Source organism: Monodelphis domestica, chromosome 1 (genome assembly GCF_027887165.1).
Source record: "Monodelphis domestica isolate mMonDom1 chromosome 1, mMonDom1.pri, whole genome shotgun sequence".
Classification (NCBI taxonomy): Eukaryota; Metazoa; Chordata; class Mammalia; order Didelphimorphia; family Didelphidae; genus Monodelphis; species Monodelphis domestica.
In genome coordinates, this window is record NC_077227.1 from 429,396,428 (window position 1) to 429,414,972 (window position 18,545).

An 18,545-nucleotide genomic window follows, 5' to 3' on the forward strand; every position below is an offset into this window, starting at 1 on the left:
TTTTTTAATAACAGAACAGAAATTCTAGATCTGGAGTGGGGTATTGGAAGTAAGTATCCAATATGAATAGGGGTTGAGTTAGGAAGTCTGAGTTGAGTGTTGGGGTGAGGATTATTACTCTTAGGCAGCCAGATAGTCATTGTCATCCAGGCTGGAAGAAATATAAGGGTGGGTAAGAGTTTATTAGAGTTTTGAGTCTAAGCAGGGGAATGGTAGATAGAAGCATCATCTATCTATGCTGCTGATAGCAGTCTAGTAGAATGTGTTGTCTCCTCTCTCTGACTCTCCCTCCTACCTTCTCTCTATCTCATCTATAAGGATCATAGTTCTTAGAACTGGAAAAACCTCCCATTCAAAGTGGATTATGGTCCTTTTAATAGTTGGGTCCTTGTGGTTTGGGACAGGCCACTTCACTTCCCTGTTTATGTTTCTGTAGAATTGCTTGTTTTGAAGGTCTTTCTCCATCATGATTGTCCTCCAGCTTGTAAATTTCACTCTTAGCAACCAGAGGGCAGCTAGGTGGCTCAGTGAATTGAGGGCCAGGTCCTGGGTTCAACTGTGGCCTTAACTTCCTAACTATATGATCCTGGGCAGGTCACTTAATCCTTTTTGACTAGCTTGTACTACTCTTCTGCCTTAGAATCGGGGCATAGTATTGATTCTAAGATGGAAGATATGGGTTAAAAAAAAAAAGACTAACAACCAGAACTGAACACAGGACTTCAGATATCATCTGACCAGGAAAGAGTTTGTGGCATTTTGACTTCCCAGTTTCTGCACCCTACTGCTCTCTTAAAGCAGCCCAAGATATTAGCATTTTTTATTGCTCTATCACACTATTGACTCGGTCATCTCAGTCTATTAAAACCCTTTTCTTTTTCAGATACACTATTTTGAACTTGTGGAGTTGGTTTTTAAAAACCAAATGTAAAACTTTTACATTTCATCTTATTAAATTTCATCTATTGAGTGACTATATGTGACTCAATGATCTTTTTGTATCTTGATACTGTCATATTGTATGTTAGCTGTCCCTCTCAGCTTTGTGTATTTTCAGCCTTGACAAGGATACCATTTATTTAAGTCATTAATAAGAATTTTTAAACAACAGAAGGTCAAGTGTATGTAGAGCTCCAAATCATTCCACTAGAGAGCTCCCAAGGTAATATCAAATCATTAATGATTATTCTTTAGGCCCAGGCACTTACCTAGTTCTGAATTCTTTAAATGAGGTTGTCATCTAATCTTATCTACTCATCTTTTAAGAATTACATGAAAGGCTTGACCAATTACTTTGCCAAATCTAGTTAAAATATATTTTATAGTATTTCATTGTTCGGTGGTTTTCAGTTGTGTTTGACTCTTTGTGATCTCATTTGGAGTTTTCTGGGCAAAGGTACAGGAGTATTCTTCTCCTTTATTTTGCAGATGAAGAAACTAAAGCAAACAAGGTTAAGTGAATTGCCTAATTAATTACACAGGTGGTGAATTACACAGATAGTAAGTATCTGAGGTCAAATTTGAACTTAGGTCTTCCTGACTCCAGGTTTGGTGCTACTATCCAGTGACAAACAACATATATGCATTCATCATGGAGAAGGTACAGAAGGAATTTTTCTCATGTGTTACTGGGACTTTGTCACAAATAGTCAATAAATATTTATTAGGTGCCTATTACTATGTGGACAATTGGGAAACCTACTAATAAAAAGAATGGTAAAGTCACAATGTGGCTGAGTGAGAGTAGATCAATAGATTATTTCTTCTCTTTGATCTTATTTGTAATAGAAGAATTATCTTCTACTTACCTCATGTTAAAAGTGCTTTGTAAGCCATAACATGTGCCACTTAACTGCCCTTCTTTTCCACAAACCTATTAAGCCTGTCAGAAAAAAACAAATGAAATTAGTCTGATACGACTTTTTTTTTTCTTTTTAACTCTTACCTTGTGTTTTACAGTCAATACTGTGTATTGGTTCCAAGGCAGATGAGTGATAAGGGCTAGGCAATGGAGGGTAAGTAACTTGCCTGCAGTCACACAGCTAGGAAGTGTCTGAGGTCAGATTTGAACCCAGGATCTTCCATTTAGGCCTGACTCTCAATCCACTGAGCCACCTAGCTGCCCCCTGACATGACTTGTTTTTGATGGAACCATGTTTGTTCTTTGTGACTGTTGTTTCTTTATCCACTAATCATACCTTGAGTATGGTAATATAATCAACTAACTTGTCTATGGTTTTCAGGTTTTACTATCTTCCCTTTTTTTGAAAATCGATACAATATTTGTCATTCTTTAATTCTGTAGGTGTCTTATTTTTTATGACTCAGCAGATATATATAATTCTCTCATTGGCTTCTAGAATGTAAGTGCCATAAGGACAGAGAATTTTACATAGATAAAACATTTATTTAATGTTTATTGTGCGTCAGGTGTTTGGGGTATTTTTTCTTTTTTTCCAGTGTCAAGCATAGTGCCTAGAACATAGTAAGCACTTAATAGGTGTTGAGCTCCCCAATAATGTAGTTTATTTCTGCTTGTGACTAGATCTTATAAAGGGTAGGTGATTGCTTTCATTATCTTTCTGTTAGCCATTCCTGTTCTCTCTTTTCCACTCTAGAAATCATTCTTTGCCATAGGGAAAAGAAACAAAATAAGATTCTAATATCTCTGCCCTTTCTCCATTCCCTTTTGTTGTCCAGCCACCATATTTTCCAGCCACTTTATTGTCCTCTTTTCACATTTGTTGTTTTTTTCTTTCCTTTCCAGCCTACATACATTGAGAACTGTAGCACTCCTAATCATTCCTAAAGGACCATGCCACTTTTGTATTCTTCATTGTCTGTCCTTTCCTCCAACTTCTCTTTCAAAAATCTTAAGTTTGTGGAATTCCCTGTATATCCATTTCAGTCTTTTTAGGCATATCCCTTTCTACCTCATCAGAATTTTTTTCTTTTTGTATTTTTGAAATTTAATTATTAAGATTTTGCCATCCCTCCTAGACTGACTACTCTTATAGAATTTTTGATTATTGCATTCTACCTATTATTTCTCTTTAAAGAAATTTGTTCTCCAACCTTGTTGGTGAACCTTTTCTGAGTTTGAGAGCCCAGAGGGCAAATTTAAGCTGTCCTTGAGCCCCTGGATTACTGGAAAGAGTTGAGGGAGAAAGTACTAGCTTTGGGAGGCTGGACAGAGGAGCCAGGCTTGAAAAAAAGGTTTTCCATGCTGAGATAAGGGGGAATGAGCAGCTTCCCAAGTCCTGGCTCTGTATGAATGCCACATCTTCAACAATACTATCCTAGAATATAGGATGGGGAGGCTTGTTGAGTAGGGAAGGTTATATTCAGAAATGAAAGTGATAGAAAAATAAAAAGCACCAATACCTTTTATTAAGGAGAAAGAAATCTACAACACGTTAGGTCTTGTCTGACTTTTCTTGTTCTCTCTTAAGATGGAGTGTTCATTTACCCCAAATTTACAACCATCATTATAATTTATTTTAATCTTTACCTTCTACCTTAGAATCAATAGAATGTATTGGTTCTAAGGCAGAAGAGTGATAAGAGCTAGGCAATGGGGGTTAAATAACTTGCACAGGGTCACACAGCTAGGAAGTGTCTGAGGTCATATTTGAACCCAGGACCTCCCATCTCTAGTCCTGGCTCCCCATACACCGAGCTACCAGCTTCCCTTACAACTATCATTTCTATCACAAGGAGCCAGTTTTTCCTTCTTGATGAGAATCAAATCCAGAATAAAATTTCTCCACATTGATTCCTCCATTGTTTGAAGCATGGCATTATCAATAAGGTAAATCAAGAAATTATTAGCTGCACTACTTTTGGCAGAGAGAATTATACTGAAAAAACTGAAGTTGTCCACCCCCATTGTTATACCTCAGGACCAGGCTTATGATTTGTTTCCTTCATTTCTCATCTCTTTCCTCTTTTGGGCTAGGTGTTTATGGTGATAACTCTTTTGCCTCTATTAATATTCATCCAAATGCTTTCCAATATGCTCTTCCGATTTTATACCATCTTTTGGAGTTTCCTCACATGACCTCTTAATACACATATAGTAGTACTTGACCTGTTTTGTTTGTCCTATTGCTTTTGAATAAGGCACAGTTTTTCCAAAAACATTCTAGACTTGGCCATATCCCTATCAATTCTCTGTGATAAAGAGCAGGCCAAATTTGCCTCCTTGAATTACAATTTCTAGTTCATCTTGCATATCACTCATACATTGTTCTTTTGTACATAGGCATCTAAGATCAAGGGCTTTTATTATTTGCTCCTTTCTTGGATTTTGTGTTTTATATATTTCTTGGAAGCTCTGTTGCTATTTATTCTTTAATTTCAAACATTTATTCAGCACCTACTATGTCTCAGTCAGTTCACAAGCACTGTCCTAAGCATCAGAGATAAAAAGAAAGGTTTTAAAAACATAGTATCACATTCTTATGGGAGGGAAAAAATTTTTTTTTAAACTACCTACAAGATAAATATAGTGTAAATGGAAGTTAATCTTCATTGAGAAGGCTCTAGGAAGGGAGGGGTAGGGAGAATTGGAAAAGATTTCCTGCACAAAGTGAGATTTGAGCTGACTCTTAAAAGCTGAAGGTGAGGAGGGAGAGCATTCCAGGAATTGGGGACAGCCAACAAAAGGCTGGGAGTTGGGAGATAAAGAGAAAAAGAGTTGGGAGAAAAAGTATCCTATGTAATAGATAGCAAGTAGGCCAATATCACTGGATTGTAGAGAACATCAAGGGAGGAATAAAACATAAGAAGAAAATTAGGAAGGGGGCCTGGTTGTCAAGGTCTTTAAATTCCAAACAGGATTTTATAGATAGTGATGTGACATGGTAGGAGTATGTGATATGATTAGACATGTACTTTTTAAAAATCACCTTGACAACTGAGTGGAGGATAGTCTTGGAGTTGGAAGATACTTGAGGCAAGGAAACCAGCCAGTGGCTATTAATAATAGTCTAGGTCAGAGGTGATGTGGGCCTGTACCACAGTTTTAGGTTGTGATTTGGGAAAGAGAAAACAAAAGGGAAACATGAAGATAGGAAAGAAAGGATTTAACAATACCAACAGTAATAACTAACATTTACATAACGTTTACTCTGCCAGGTATTATGGTGAGTGCTTTATAGTTCCTCATTTGACCCACACAGCATCCCCCTGGAAGTGGCCACTCTTAATATCTTCATTTTACAGATGAGGAAATAGACAAATAGATGTTAACTGACTTGCCCAAAGTGACAGCTAATTTGTGTTTGAGGCCAGAATTTGAACTCAGGTTTTCTGACTTCAGGCCTGTTTCTGTATCCACTGTGCCACCTAGTTGTTTCTTTAAAAAAATTTTTTTTATTCAAAGCTATTTTATTTTATTATATATATTATTATATAGAATTACACATATATAATTATATATTATATATAATAACATACATTTTCCAAAGTTATAAAATCCAAATTGTCTCCCTGTCTCCCTTCCTTCTTCTCAGAGATGGTAAGCAATTTGGTCTGGATTATACATGTATTATGCAAAACATACTTCCATATTGTCATTATTGTAAGAAAATACTTTCATAGAACCAAAACCCCTAAATAAAATAAAATAAACTATGTGAAATATAATCTGCTTTGATCTGCATCTGACTCCAACAGTTCTTTCTCCAGAGATGGATAACATTCTTTGTCATAAGTTCTTCAGAATTGTCCTGGATCATTATATTGCTCAGAGTAGCTAAGTCTTGCACAATTGATCATCGTACAATATTACTGTTATTGTGTACAATGTTCTCTGATTATTTCACTCATTAGTTCATGTGAATCTAGCTTTTTCTGAAATCACTCTGCTTATCGATAAGTTTCTTATAGCATAATAGTATTTCTTACAGTACTATAGTATTCTGTCACCAACATGTGCCACAATTTGTTCAGCCATTCCTCAATTGATGGATATCCTCATAAATTCCAATTCTTTGCCACCACAAAAAGAGCTGCTATGAATATTTTTGTACAAGTAGATCATTTCTATTTTTCATGATTTCTTTGTTATATAGACCCACTAGAGGTTTTACAGGATCAAAGAATATGCACAGTTTTATAACTGTTTGGGCATAGTTCCAAATTGCCCTCCAGAATGGTTGGATCATTTCACACCCTTAATTATCTCTTAACAACAGATATATGAGGTGAATTGGGCTTTGATTACACTATGGTTGTGAACCTGGATGATTATGAAGGCAGTAGTTTCCTTGCCTTTAATAGGAAAGTTGGGAAGAGGGGAAGGTTGGGGGTGGGGTAGAGATGATGAGTATGTTTTGAGTCCAATATGCATACTAGACATCTAATTCAAGGTGACCAGATGACAGGCAGTAATGTGGGACTGGTGTTCACCAGAGAGATCAAGGCTTTATGTATACATTTGAGAATCATGTGCATTGAGATGATAATTTAACTCCTAGGAGTTGATGAGATCACCAAGTGAGATAGCATAGAGGGAAAAGAGGAGAGGGTCCAGGACCAGCCTTGGGACACACCCAGGATTTAGTGACTAGGATGAACACTGGGAAGGAAAACCAGAAGCGAGCTCAGTGCCATATAGAAAACTTATAGAGAAGAGAGTATCTAGAAGTGAGACAGCAGTGTCACAGGCTATAGAGAAGTCAAGAAGGATGAAAACTGGAAAAGGCTGAAGGAGCAATTTTAGTAGAAATATGAGTTGTAGATAGCAGAGTTCAGATGTGAGTGAGTTAAGTGGAGGTGTACAATGTAGACAGTTAAGAGGGGAGAAAGGACAGTGGCTAGTGGGGATGATGAGATCAAGCGAGGGTGTTTTTTTTTTTTTTAAAGATGAGAGAAAGTTCATTTGTATGCAATATGGAAGTAGTCAGTAGCTGGGAGAAATTGTGGTGAGGATCCTGGGAACAATCAGCCAGAGAAATGGGTTCAAGGATACACATATAAATGTTGCCTTGGCAAAGAAAGGGGTTACTTCTGTGTGTTAGGAAAAGGAGAAAATAGTAGAGAAAGATGTTTGAGTGATGTGAGATGAGGAAAAGGGAGAAGAGGGAGCTAGCTCTCGAAAAATGACCTCAATTTTTCTGTGAAGTATATGGTAAAAGGCTTCAGCAGAGGCAACTCTGGGTAAGGGTACTATGAGGAGTAATGAAAAGGTTTGGAATAGCTGTTGTAGTGAATTTGATAGGGAATCAGTTAGGGAAATGTAATAAGATTATCTTCTGCAGTGAGAGCACAGTTGAGATTATATAAGGATACAACAGCAAAAATGAAACACTCCTGATGTTGAAGTGCTTATATTTTAGGGGGCAGATATATATATATATATATATAAGATACAAAATAAATATAATTTCCAAGAGAGGACACCAGCAACTAAAAGTGTTAATAGAGGCCTTTTATAAGAAGTGACACAAGCTGAGCTTTTAAGGAATCTCTAAGAGTTAAAAGTGAGGTGGGAGATATTCCAGACCTGCAGGATAGTCTTCACAGAATCAAGGAAAGTGCAGGTGGAATGTGCTGTCTCGGGCCCAGTGAGTAGGCCTATTTGATGTGAATATAAGAGTGTTTTGTAAAGAAGTTTGGAAAAGTAGACTCTTCTTCCTACAAATTGTATGCAGTGTTTGTATTACCTTGCTTGTTAAATATAGGTAGACAGTTGGTTTCCTTTATATTTTAAGTTCTCTTTGACTAGATTTGCAAGAGTCCAGGAAAATATATTTTTACCAGCTTTTGTTAGGTGCTTTTCACCCTTGGCTGGGAGCTTATCATTTTCCTTCTTCATCTGTAAAAGGAGGGAGCTGGACAAAAGGATCTTTAATGTACCTTCTTGTGCTTCTGAAGAAAAGGAGCACTGATTATTTATCTTTGTATTTCTCATAATCTCTTGCACATAGTAGGTGAATAAATTGTTTAATGTTTTAATAAATAACAGATACAAAAGAAGTCATTAAATTATATTAAATAAGTTTCTGCTTAAAAAATAAATTCATATTTGCCATTCTGCCTAGGTCAGTAGGGTGGGGGTGTTGGTTTGGTAAGTATCATTATTTGTCTCACTTGTCAGAAGGAACCATAAAGGAGAGGTCAAGGACTAGATGTTGCTAAATGTACAAACTACATAAAAATGCCATACTCACCACAGTTAAGAAAAGACAGCTGCTTGATAAAATACTATGTGACTTACTCTGCCAGCTGTCAAACTGGCAGTAATTTTTAACATTTAAACTTGTTTATTAATTTGATTCCTGGATATTTTCTGATATAAAATAATGAGACCTGGAAAAGGATATTTTCACTCAGATGACTTTTTTTTTTTAAGTTTAAAAATAAAAAGTTGGCATCCACTCTTTGGATTGTGATTTCATATACTAACTTCTCCTTCTGAAATTAATACTTGTACAATGCAACTACTACCCTAAAGAACTAAAATCTTGCAGTGCCTTACATCGAGGTAAACCTGGAATATTGCTTCAGTTGTTCTGCCAGAAGAGGAAACTCTTGCAAGGCCCTACTAATAAGCTAGAAAGGCTTGAGTTATGTGCCTGGCAATGAACTGGAGGTCTGTTGAATTAAGGAACCATCTACTAAAGGTGTTAGAAATATAATGTGTGTCAGTAGAGGGAGTACCCACATCAGTATATAAAATTATGGATCTTTTGAAGTAGTAAAGAAGTATTTATATTAACATGGATAAAACTATAGCTTGATAATTTATTCTACAAATCCTAGATACTAGCTTTACCCAACAATGATAATTTACTTAACAGTAGTAATTTAATAAGCTGGTATTTTGATGACTTTTGACAATGCAAGATTTATTTCAGGCTTTATCTGAAGGAGTGTTTATAGTATATTACTTATGATACTATTATTCTGAATTGTTGGGGAAATTGATTTTTTTTAGTGGAAGCATATGAAATATAGTAGTTAAGACTTAACTTTTAGGGGGCAGCTAGGTGGTTCAGTGGATTGAGAGCCAAGTCTAGAGATGGGAGGTCCTAAATTCACATCTATTCTCAGACACTTCATTGCTGTGTGACCCATGGCAAGTCATTTAATCCCCATTGCCTAGCCCTTATTGCTTCTAAGACAGAAGTAAGGGTTTAAAAAAAAAAAGAAACTTTTGCAGATTCTTAAAATTCTGTAGCCTGTCCAAAATAATGAATTTGGCAATTTCTTTTTATTCTAGTTTTCAGTGATTGACAGTGTGATTCTTAATATTCAAGTTGTTAACTTAAGAGTACACAATAAAATGTGGACCCCCAAAGTAATTTATATTCATTCATCCCTGATAGATTCTTTGTTTAGTAATAGTAATTCTTGATAATGTGTTTTAGGAATACATTCATTTAGTAAAGTGCAGCTTTGATATTATGGAAAGAGAACCCTGGATTACTAGTCAGGAGTAGTCTTTAGTAGCTCTGACACCAGCTTGCTCTTGGACATTAGGCAAGGAACTTTAGTTTGCCTTAGTTTCTATGCCAATTTTATATCACTAGAACGGAAAGGCTGGGTGGACTGTATCAGTGGTGACAAAGTCAAATAGAAATGGCATTTACCAAAGTGTACTTAAGGATTTCTATAGCACATATTGATCTAGAAATTTAGATATTAAGATTTATGTTCTGTTGTATTTTTGTTTATTTTGGTAAGTATTTCTCAATTACATTTTAACTTGTTTCTTGATATACTTAGGAGTTTATTCTACACCTTCAGACTAGATCTTCACTGTGGCACTTTTCTAGGTAAAGAAGGACAAAATTTTGATAAGTCTTAAAACCCTCTGAGCAGTTTGACTTAGAGCAGCCACAGGGTAAAAGCTTAATAAAATAATTGGATCATTATACATCATATCTGTAAGATATAATCTACCCCTATATTTTATAGATTTGTAGAAGGTTATATGTTTTTATTCATTTGAATTACATTTAGGTAATATATGTAGAAGGTTGTAAAAGTTAATTAAGCCTAAGTAAGAAAAAAGGTGATCTTAAGATTTTGGAAAGGCAAAAAATCCTTTTGCCTGGTGATATTTAAGATCATAGGATTTAGATCTGGTAGAGATGTTAGATATCATTCAGTTCAAACTCTTCATTTTATAGAAGAAGGAACTAGGGCCCAAAGAGGTAAAGTGACTTTCCTGAGATTGTTAGTTTTTTAAATATATATGCATTTTTTTCTTGGTTATTGTCTACTGTGAACTCCCCTCCCCACTTCCTGTTGTTTGTGCTATGTGAAATATTAATCATAGTTCTTCTTTAATTGTTTTCAGAGTATAATTGCTTAAATACAGTTAACCCAGAGTAGTGGAATAAGACTTATTTACTTGTATAAATCAAAATAAATGAGACTATCCAGAGGAAGAAATGTTGGAGTCAGATGGATGCAGATCAAAGCATACTACTTTTCATGTCAGTGTATTTATGATTTATTTGGAGGTTTTAGTTTTGTATAAGTGTGCTCTTAAAACAGTGGCCAATATAGAAGTGTGTTTTGTTAGGTATATAGGAAAATAACACAAATATATTACTAAACATTACCAGAAAAGTGCTCAAAGGATATGAATGAATGTTTTTCAAAACAAAAATGATAAATTATTAATGACTATGCAGTCATACTGTAATCACTAAGAAGAGAAATGCAAATTAAATCAAGATTTATTTTCAGCAAATCAATAAAGGTGACAAAAATTGAAATAGTTCGTGTTAAAGGAGCTGAAGGAAGACAGGTACATTAATAGTCTTTAGTTAGAGTTGTAAATTGGTTTAAATATTCTGGAAAACTATGGAATTTTATGAGAAGAATGATTGATCTTCTTATGTTTCTACTAAGCCTTGGCTTAGGCACATACCCCAAGTACACCCAAGACAGAAAGTTCCAACATATAATAATATATTCATAGCATCACTGGTTGTGGCAGTAAAGAACTGAAAGCAAAATGGATACTCATATTGGGGTATAGGCAAGCAAACTATATGTCTTCATAGATATAGAAATGTGTAATACATATAAATATATATTAGAATATATAACTATATAAGTGGAATATTATTGTATAGTAAGAACAAATAGGGGTTCAGAGAATCATGGGAAGATTTATTTGAACTGATACAAAGTGAAATAAAACCAGAATAATATAATAATGTACCCAGAAACCACAGTAATGCAAATGAAAAGAATATTAAAAGGAAGTCAAACTCTTGAATAATTTTAATAGCCATTCTTTTCCTCAATGAATCAATAATGAAAGCTTCCTCTTCAGAGCAGTAGAAGACTACATGGCAGAGTCACAATGTAAATTGACAAGATCACCCTATCAGTTGTTTTTATTAATTGTTTTTCTTTTTTACAGGGGATTTTGATTCTGAAGGAGTGGGATAATATATGCAGAAATAACTTGATATAAAAAAAGACACTAACAGTTTTTTTTTTTTTAAGTAAAGGAGTGAATGAAACTCTGCTCCCTTACTTTTTTCATTGATCTTCTGGTTTTTTTTTTTTTCTTATAGGATCACAGTGTTAGAATTTGATGTTAAAAGTTAGTCAAGTCTCATCTCCTGCATCTGCCATTGAGTACTCATTCCTTTGTAGAGAGACTTCAATGGGTATTAAACTAGGTCCTAGTAAATTTTGCTAAAGAGGTTGTAGGCAATCATTCTAGACCAAGAGATTCCTAATGGATCATTTTTGCCCTTTTCCCATTCTTATGAAGTACTAACTGATGACTAAGTTATTTGTTCTGGGTTATTTTCATATTAAAGGATAAGAGTACAAGCTGTAAAATCTGTTTCTCAGTGTTCTACATTTTTCCTCTCTCCCAGTAGTTTTGGATAATGAATAGCCAGATGATCCTGGGAAATGACACTAGATAGCTTCAACTCTTCCCAAAAGGTGATTTTTTTTATTTTAATAAATTTCCACATAAGTTTTCCAAAGTTATGTGATCCATATTGCCTCCTTTCTTTCTTCCCTCCTCCTTCGCAAAGTTGACAGGCAATTCATTCTGGGTTATTTCCACACAAAATGTAGATTTTTTTTTTTAATTTAAGACTTTTTGGTCACAGTGACTGGTCTTAGTCCTATTATAGACCTTATGGTAAAATTGATTGTACTATATATGTAAAAGGAAAGACAAAAATTTAAGCTATTTATTCCAGTGGCATTTGGAAAGAAGGGTGGTGATTTTGGGAAAAGAGTTCTCTTTAATTGTAGGGATTTAAAATGATAAGTGAAAAGGAGGTAGAGCAAGTTTCTTATTAGCTTGGAATTGGTAATAATTTTTCTTTCTCTTGCAGTACTGAACTAGATTTGTAATGAAATGGAGTCTGGAACAAGCTCTTTTCGAGTGGAATTTCCTGATTTTTCCAGCACCATTTTGCAGAAACTAAACCAGCAGAGACAACAAGGACAATTATGTGATGTTTCCATTGTAGTCCAAGGACACCTTTTCAGGGCTCACAAGGCTGTTCTTGCTGCCAGCTCACCTTACTTTTGTGACCAGGTGCTACTGAAAAACAGCAGAAGAATAGTTTTGCCTGATGTTATGAACCCAAGAGTTTTTGAAAACATCCTTCTCTCTACTTATACAGGACGACTAGTAATGCCTGCTTTAGAAATTGTCAGTTATCTGACAGCAGCCAGTTTCCTCCAGATGTGGCATGTGGTAGACAAATGCACTGAGGTTTTAGAAGGAAATCCTACAGTCCTTTGTCAAAAGTTAAATCATAGCAGTGACCATCAATCACCAAGTAGCAGTAGCTACAATGGCCTAGTTGAAAACTTTGAGCTTGGTTCTAGTGGACACCCAGATTTCCCTAAAACCCAAGAACTGAGAGATGGAGAGAATGAAGAAGAGAGTTCCAAAGATGAATTGTCATCTCAGCTAACTGAACATGAATATCTTCCTAGCAACTCCTCAACAGAACATGATAGACTAAGTACTGAAATGACCAGTCAGGATGGTGAAGAAGGAGCCAGTGATAGTGCTGAATATCATTATACAAGGCCCATGTATAGCAAGCCCAGCATCATGTCTCACAAACGTTGGATCCATGTTAAGCCAGAAAGATTTGAACAGGACTGTGAAGGTGTTGATGTGCATGCTGCTTATGATGAGCACCAGGTCACTGAATCAATCAATACTATTCAGACAGATCACGCTATACAATCTTCAGGTGTGGATGAGGACTTTCACATTGGTGAAAAAAAAGTTGAAGCTGAGTTTGATGAACAAGCTGATGAAAGTAATTACGATGAGCAAGTTGATTTCTATGGCTCTTCTATGGAAGAGTTTTCTGGAGAAAGAGCAGATGGGAATCTTAGTAGCCACAGACAGGATACTATTATAGCAGCAGGCTATAGTGATAGCATTGAAATGGTGACAGGCATTAAAGAAGAAGCTTCCCACTTGGGATTTTCAGCTGCTGACAAGCTGTACCCTTGTCAGTGTGGGAAAAGCTTCACTCACAAGAGTCAGAGAGATCGGCATATGAGCATGCATCTTGGTCTTCGGCCTTATGGCTGTGGTGTCTGTGGTAAGAAATTCAAAATGAAACATCACCTTGTTGGCCACATGAAAATTCACACAGGCATAAAGCCTTATGAGTGTAATATCTGTGGGAAACGATTTATGTGGCGGGACAGTTTTCATCGGCATGTGACTTCTTGTACCAAGTCATATGAAGCTGCAAAGGCTGAACAAAATACTACTGATGTTAATTAAAAATAGGACGTGAATTTTTTTTAGTGGTGTGCACAAAAATAAACTATTATAATTATGCAAATTGTGTGCACAGATGATGTGTGGTACTTGCTATTATGAGACTAGCTTAAAAATTGGAGGATATTTCTGAAAGACTGTATGTAAGTAGGCCAATTTTAAAAGTCTAATTTCTCAAGTCAATATGCTTCAGTCCTGCCCTGAGTTCAGTCTCTGCTAACCCACCTCTCAGCTGATTTTCAAAACTTCAGGCCAGTTGTGATATAGGTGGGCTGTTTTTATTTTATTTTTTTTGTTTGTTTTTAATGTAGCCACCTACATTTAGAACTGGACTGAAAATGTAAGTTTTTGGTTTTGTTCTATTTTTCCCAGATAGTAAACAACCTTTGGTCACTCAGAACTTAGTCCTGTTGAAATATTTTTCCTTTTTTATTTTGCCTTTATTAATATCTGAATTTGTTTAAGTTAAATAGCTATTTTACCAAACAAATCCTGTTGTGTAAAAAGCTCAAATGATATGGCTCCTAGAAGGAGAAATTAAATAGAATTCTTTTGATCTAAGTTTTATCTTTTTAAAGGATATTTTCATTAAAACCATGAAGGAGGATGCAAAGTAGGTAACAGTCTAACTTGGTTCAATAGTAACATGGTACAAGCTTCATTTTTTTTTTTTGGTGATATACTACAGTAATGTTTATCAAGTACATACAAGGTTTTATATTTTAGTATACTGCAGTTTGAAAAATTATATCTAATTATAATTCACTAGCTGTAGAACTAGTTACCAGAAATTAGTATTTCTAATTGGCTTAATGTTCCTGTTCCTATTCACGTGAGTGACTAGAAGCTACCACTCTAGTAGAATCCCTATGTTAACTTCTTCATATTGGTCCTGATAGTAACCCTGAATATAAGTCCTATATGTTGCTGCTCAGAGTTGTGAGCCTATTGCAAAAAGTTGAACTTTCTAATAAAAATCTGTCACTCATTGGTAACTGGGACAAAAAAAAACAAAACAAAACAGAGATAAAGCTTACAGATAGAGGAAAGGAGCCCTTGTATTTCAGGAGTTGGATTTAGTATAGCCCTGTAGTTATGAAGCCACAAATAACTAGAAGCAGAATGCAGTGTGAGTGCAGTAGAGAAGAGCTGGTAACAAATTGTTTGGGTGGCACATTGGGATCTCTGCTTCAATGTCATCCAACTTGATTATAGGTACCTGTCTAAAAGGGGGTGGTAGCTTTTGAAAATAAGATCCACATGAGCCCATGATGTAAATCTTTTTAGGGGCTGGAAAATATTTCAGAATGGAAAAGAAGAAAAAAATTCCAATTTTAGCAGAGCAGTTTGGAGAGTCAAGCTCCTGAATTATACTGCAGCATAAATTAACAAGTCCACACATCTGTACATATAGAAAACAAGAAAGTGACAATTCTGAGATTTTTTCCTCCCTTTCAGTCTGATGTACTGGACTGAAGACTGCTTTTTAGAAATGAAGTAAATCATATTCTGAAATACTTGTAAGCTCTGTGATATACCTAGATTTATCATTGGGGTGGGACAGGGTGCTATAATTATACTAACTTCTTTTGACATACTGGTTGATTGCTTCCAAATTTTAAGTCTGAATATTATCATTTTGTAGGGAAAATAGCTTTTCCTTGGACTCTAACTGAAATTTGGTTTAAAAAAAAATTGGCTTTGCACAAATATGGTTTTGCCATTGCTGGCAATGGACTTACTCAAACTGCTAACTCCTAGGAATTCAAGTTCTTTAACACTGTATATGGACAAAGGAAAAGTAGCTCATTCTTGTAATCAACGTAATTAACAGGGATCTACTCACTAACACTGTATCCTTCTCAATATAGAAAGCACTTTGTATTTAAATCTCTTTATACATATATTGTTTTTTAATTTAGAAGCTATATATTACCTCCTGATTGATTGCCACATTAATACTGTTTTCTTAATATTGAAATGTCTGCCAGTTGCCAGTCTTTTCTTTGTTTACATGACTGGAATTGTGTAGAGGTGACTATACAATCCAATTCAATTTTTTCTTACTTTTTGAAGTGGTCCTAGTCCTTCTATGTGATGAGAAATTGCTTTATGACATTATTAATGATGTTGTGAAACAATTTACTTTTGCCAAATAACTTCACTCTCTGCTGAGGTGTTAACAAAGTATATTTCTTACCTATGTGAAAGCTTTCCTTTAAAAAAATTTGGTTGGAAAGTTTTTAAGAGTTTGAGCTAGAAAATACAAATATAGGGAATGTCTATCTTTCAGCTGTTAAATTCAATGAAACAAAATTGTCACAAGTAATTTGAAGATTATTTTTTTTAGTTTATTCCACTACTTTCTTAATTAATCTCTAAGCCCCCAGTCTGTGATGGGCTCTCACATCAGTTTTACAAGGATTTTCTATGTTAAGTACAGTTTTACCTTATTCAAATAGATTGGTACATTGGAATCTTGATGTGTATGCCAACTGCTAACTTATCATTCTTTATTTTTATAATCCAAGCTCAACTTGTCTGTTGTCTGATGCTGTTTATATAATATATTAAGGTTTCATTTTAAAAAATGGTATGTTTAAGCAAATTAACCCCAGATACTCTTAGCAGGACCACTCTAATGCTTACTACATTCAGATAGCACAAACTCTTCTCCCAGCATGAATTGAGCCAGTTAAGGAGGGTGGGGAAAGGCGACAGGCAGAGGCTTGGAGAAGAGGGCTTTTAATATATCTGTTAAGAGAAATTTTCCAACTCTATCTTTTAAAGATAAAATGATTTTATCCCCTTTAGAATCCTTTCTCAGTTATCACCTTTGTATTGGGGGTGATTGCTCTCTTTCTGTTCTCTAGCCTCGGCACTAGTTTAGAAATCTTTATTTTATTTTATTTTCAAAATTATTGTGCAGAAGGGAATGGGAGAGGTCACACTTACAAAGCCTTCTGTAGATAATGGCGGTGATATCATCCCCTCCGGTATCCAGTTTTTATCCAAGTCTTAGCTTAAGCTTTAACTTCATCCTGATTTTAAAAAAGGCTCCACTTAATGAGGACTGTGAATGTTACATGACATTATTAATGCTAGCACTTATATCATGCTTTTAATTTTAGAAGCACTGACAGGACATGAAAATCATCTACTTCATAAGTTAGACATCACCATTTTATAAAGAAGGGAACTGAGGCTAAGGTTAAGTGCCTTTTCCCAAGGCCACCCTGGGATCATATGGGATTAACCTCAGGAGTTCTTGGGTCCCAGCTCTTTGATTCTGACTACTAGACCAGACCTTTCTCAGTTCCTTTCTTATGGTCACCAGTTCAGACTGAACGGAAGAGAATTTATAACTAGTCCCCTTATTCTCCCTCCCCCAATTTAGGGGTGATAACCAAGTTTTAAGGTTATTATTTTGAAGAGCTCATTAGGATACTCCTAAAAATTTTAGGGTCTAGTTCCTCCTATATATGGTGTGCATTGCCAGGTACTTTGGAAGCAAAATTGGAACATGTGTACACAAGAACAACAGCGATACCTTTTCTTCCCCCAGGGCAAGAGGTGCTACAGACTCCACATATCAAGATTGAATAGAAAGAGTTCAGATACTGCCAAATCAGGGTCTTAGTTTCATAAGGTCCACATTTTGATGACTTGGGAGTAGCAAGGAATGAGACTAAACACATGCAGGATCTCCTCCAATATAATCTTAAGTGAATTTTATTTGATTTGTGCCACTAATATTTATTGAAGATGCTTTTTTGAGTTACTAACTCAGAAGGTTCCATCTTTCAACGAAACCAGAGTTTTTCTCTGAAATGGCAAAGTATTTGCTACTTAACTATTTCAATGAATCTGTTTCTAATTTAGAATAACTATACTGAACAGTGCCCTGAGGGAAAATGCTGGAACACATTTCTTAAAATGTGATTTTTTTTTCCTTGCTTGAAGCTTGTGTCATATGTCAGTTGTTGCTGCTTTGTTTCCTTTTTTTTATGGGGTTTTCAATATTTCTTCCAGAAATTTACTTTTATTTATGCAAGTCAGGTGAATCTTCCTTGAACTACAAACATAATTTTATTCTAAGGAAATTGTCATTTAAGGTTGCATATCTTATTGATATTTTGTGAAATGTTATGCCTGTATTGCAAAGGTTGAATAGTTTTGTCTTTATATAATATTGCTGTCTTCACTGTACAGCATGGTTTTACTTAATTTAATGTTACTGTTTAATATTTTCTTCTTATAGAAGAGACCATGCCCTTTTGTATGACATGTTTTAATAAATGTTATCTGTCAACTTCGTAAAAGCTTTGTTTTCACTTTGGTGAACCTTTGTTATTTTTCTGGGTTTTGCCATGTGTAAGATTCCTTTGAAAAGTGCCAAGTTGATAGAGGCTAGTCTCTCCTCCCTCAAAGACCACATATATCTCCTTTTGCCTCTTCCAATTAGTCCTTCCAACTCTTCCCCCTCTCTAAACCTTTCTGCCATAATCCTACCTGAACCCTTTCAGTTCTGCCTAGCCCCCATAATACCTTTCCTAGCCATTTCCAATACACCTCTCTTCCCACCCATTAAATGCTTCAAAGTCCTGTTTACCCTCCTCCCAGGCACCTTTCTTGGAGGCAGCCATTGGTCATATTGGATAGTGTTGGACCCAGTCAGGAAAACCTGAGTTCAAATTCAGCCTCAGATAATAGTTGTATGACCCTGGGCAAGTTAGTTAACCTCGGCTTCGGTTCCTTCAAGTGCAAAATGAGGATGATAACCTCA

At 35.5% G+C, this 18,545-nt stretch overlaps 1 protein-coding gene across 3 annotated transcripts in view; it reads left to right on the forward strand.

The window, feature by feature from the left end:
* The window catches only part of ZBTB43 (zinc finger and BTB domain containing 43), a 30,462-nt gene extending 12,381 nt beyond the window's left edge, over positions 1 to 18,081 (forward strand). Inside the window, exons 2-3 of one of the 3 annotated variants that reach the window (XM_007474664.3) lie at positions 11,862 to 11,931; positions 12,336 to 18,081. In XM_007474664.3, coding sequence (XP_007474726.1) covers positions 12,359 to 13,762 — 1,404 coding nt within the window. In that variant the 5' untranslated portion in view covers positions 11,862 to 11,931; positions 12,336 to 12,358 and the 3' untranslated portion in view covers positions 13,763 to 18,081. The remainder of the gene's footprint in view (positions 1 to 11,861; positions 11,932 to 12,335) is intronic. The other 2 variants (XM_007474663.3, XM_007474665.3) reach the window with 2 other exon arrangements.
* Positions 18,082 to 18,545: the final 464 nt, after the last annotated feature.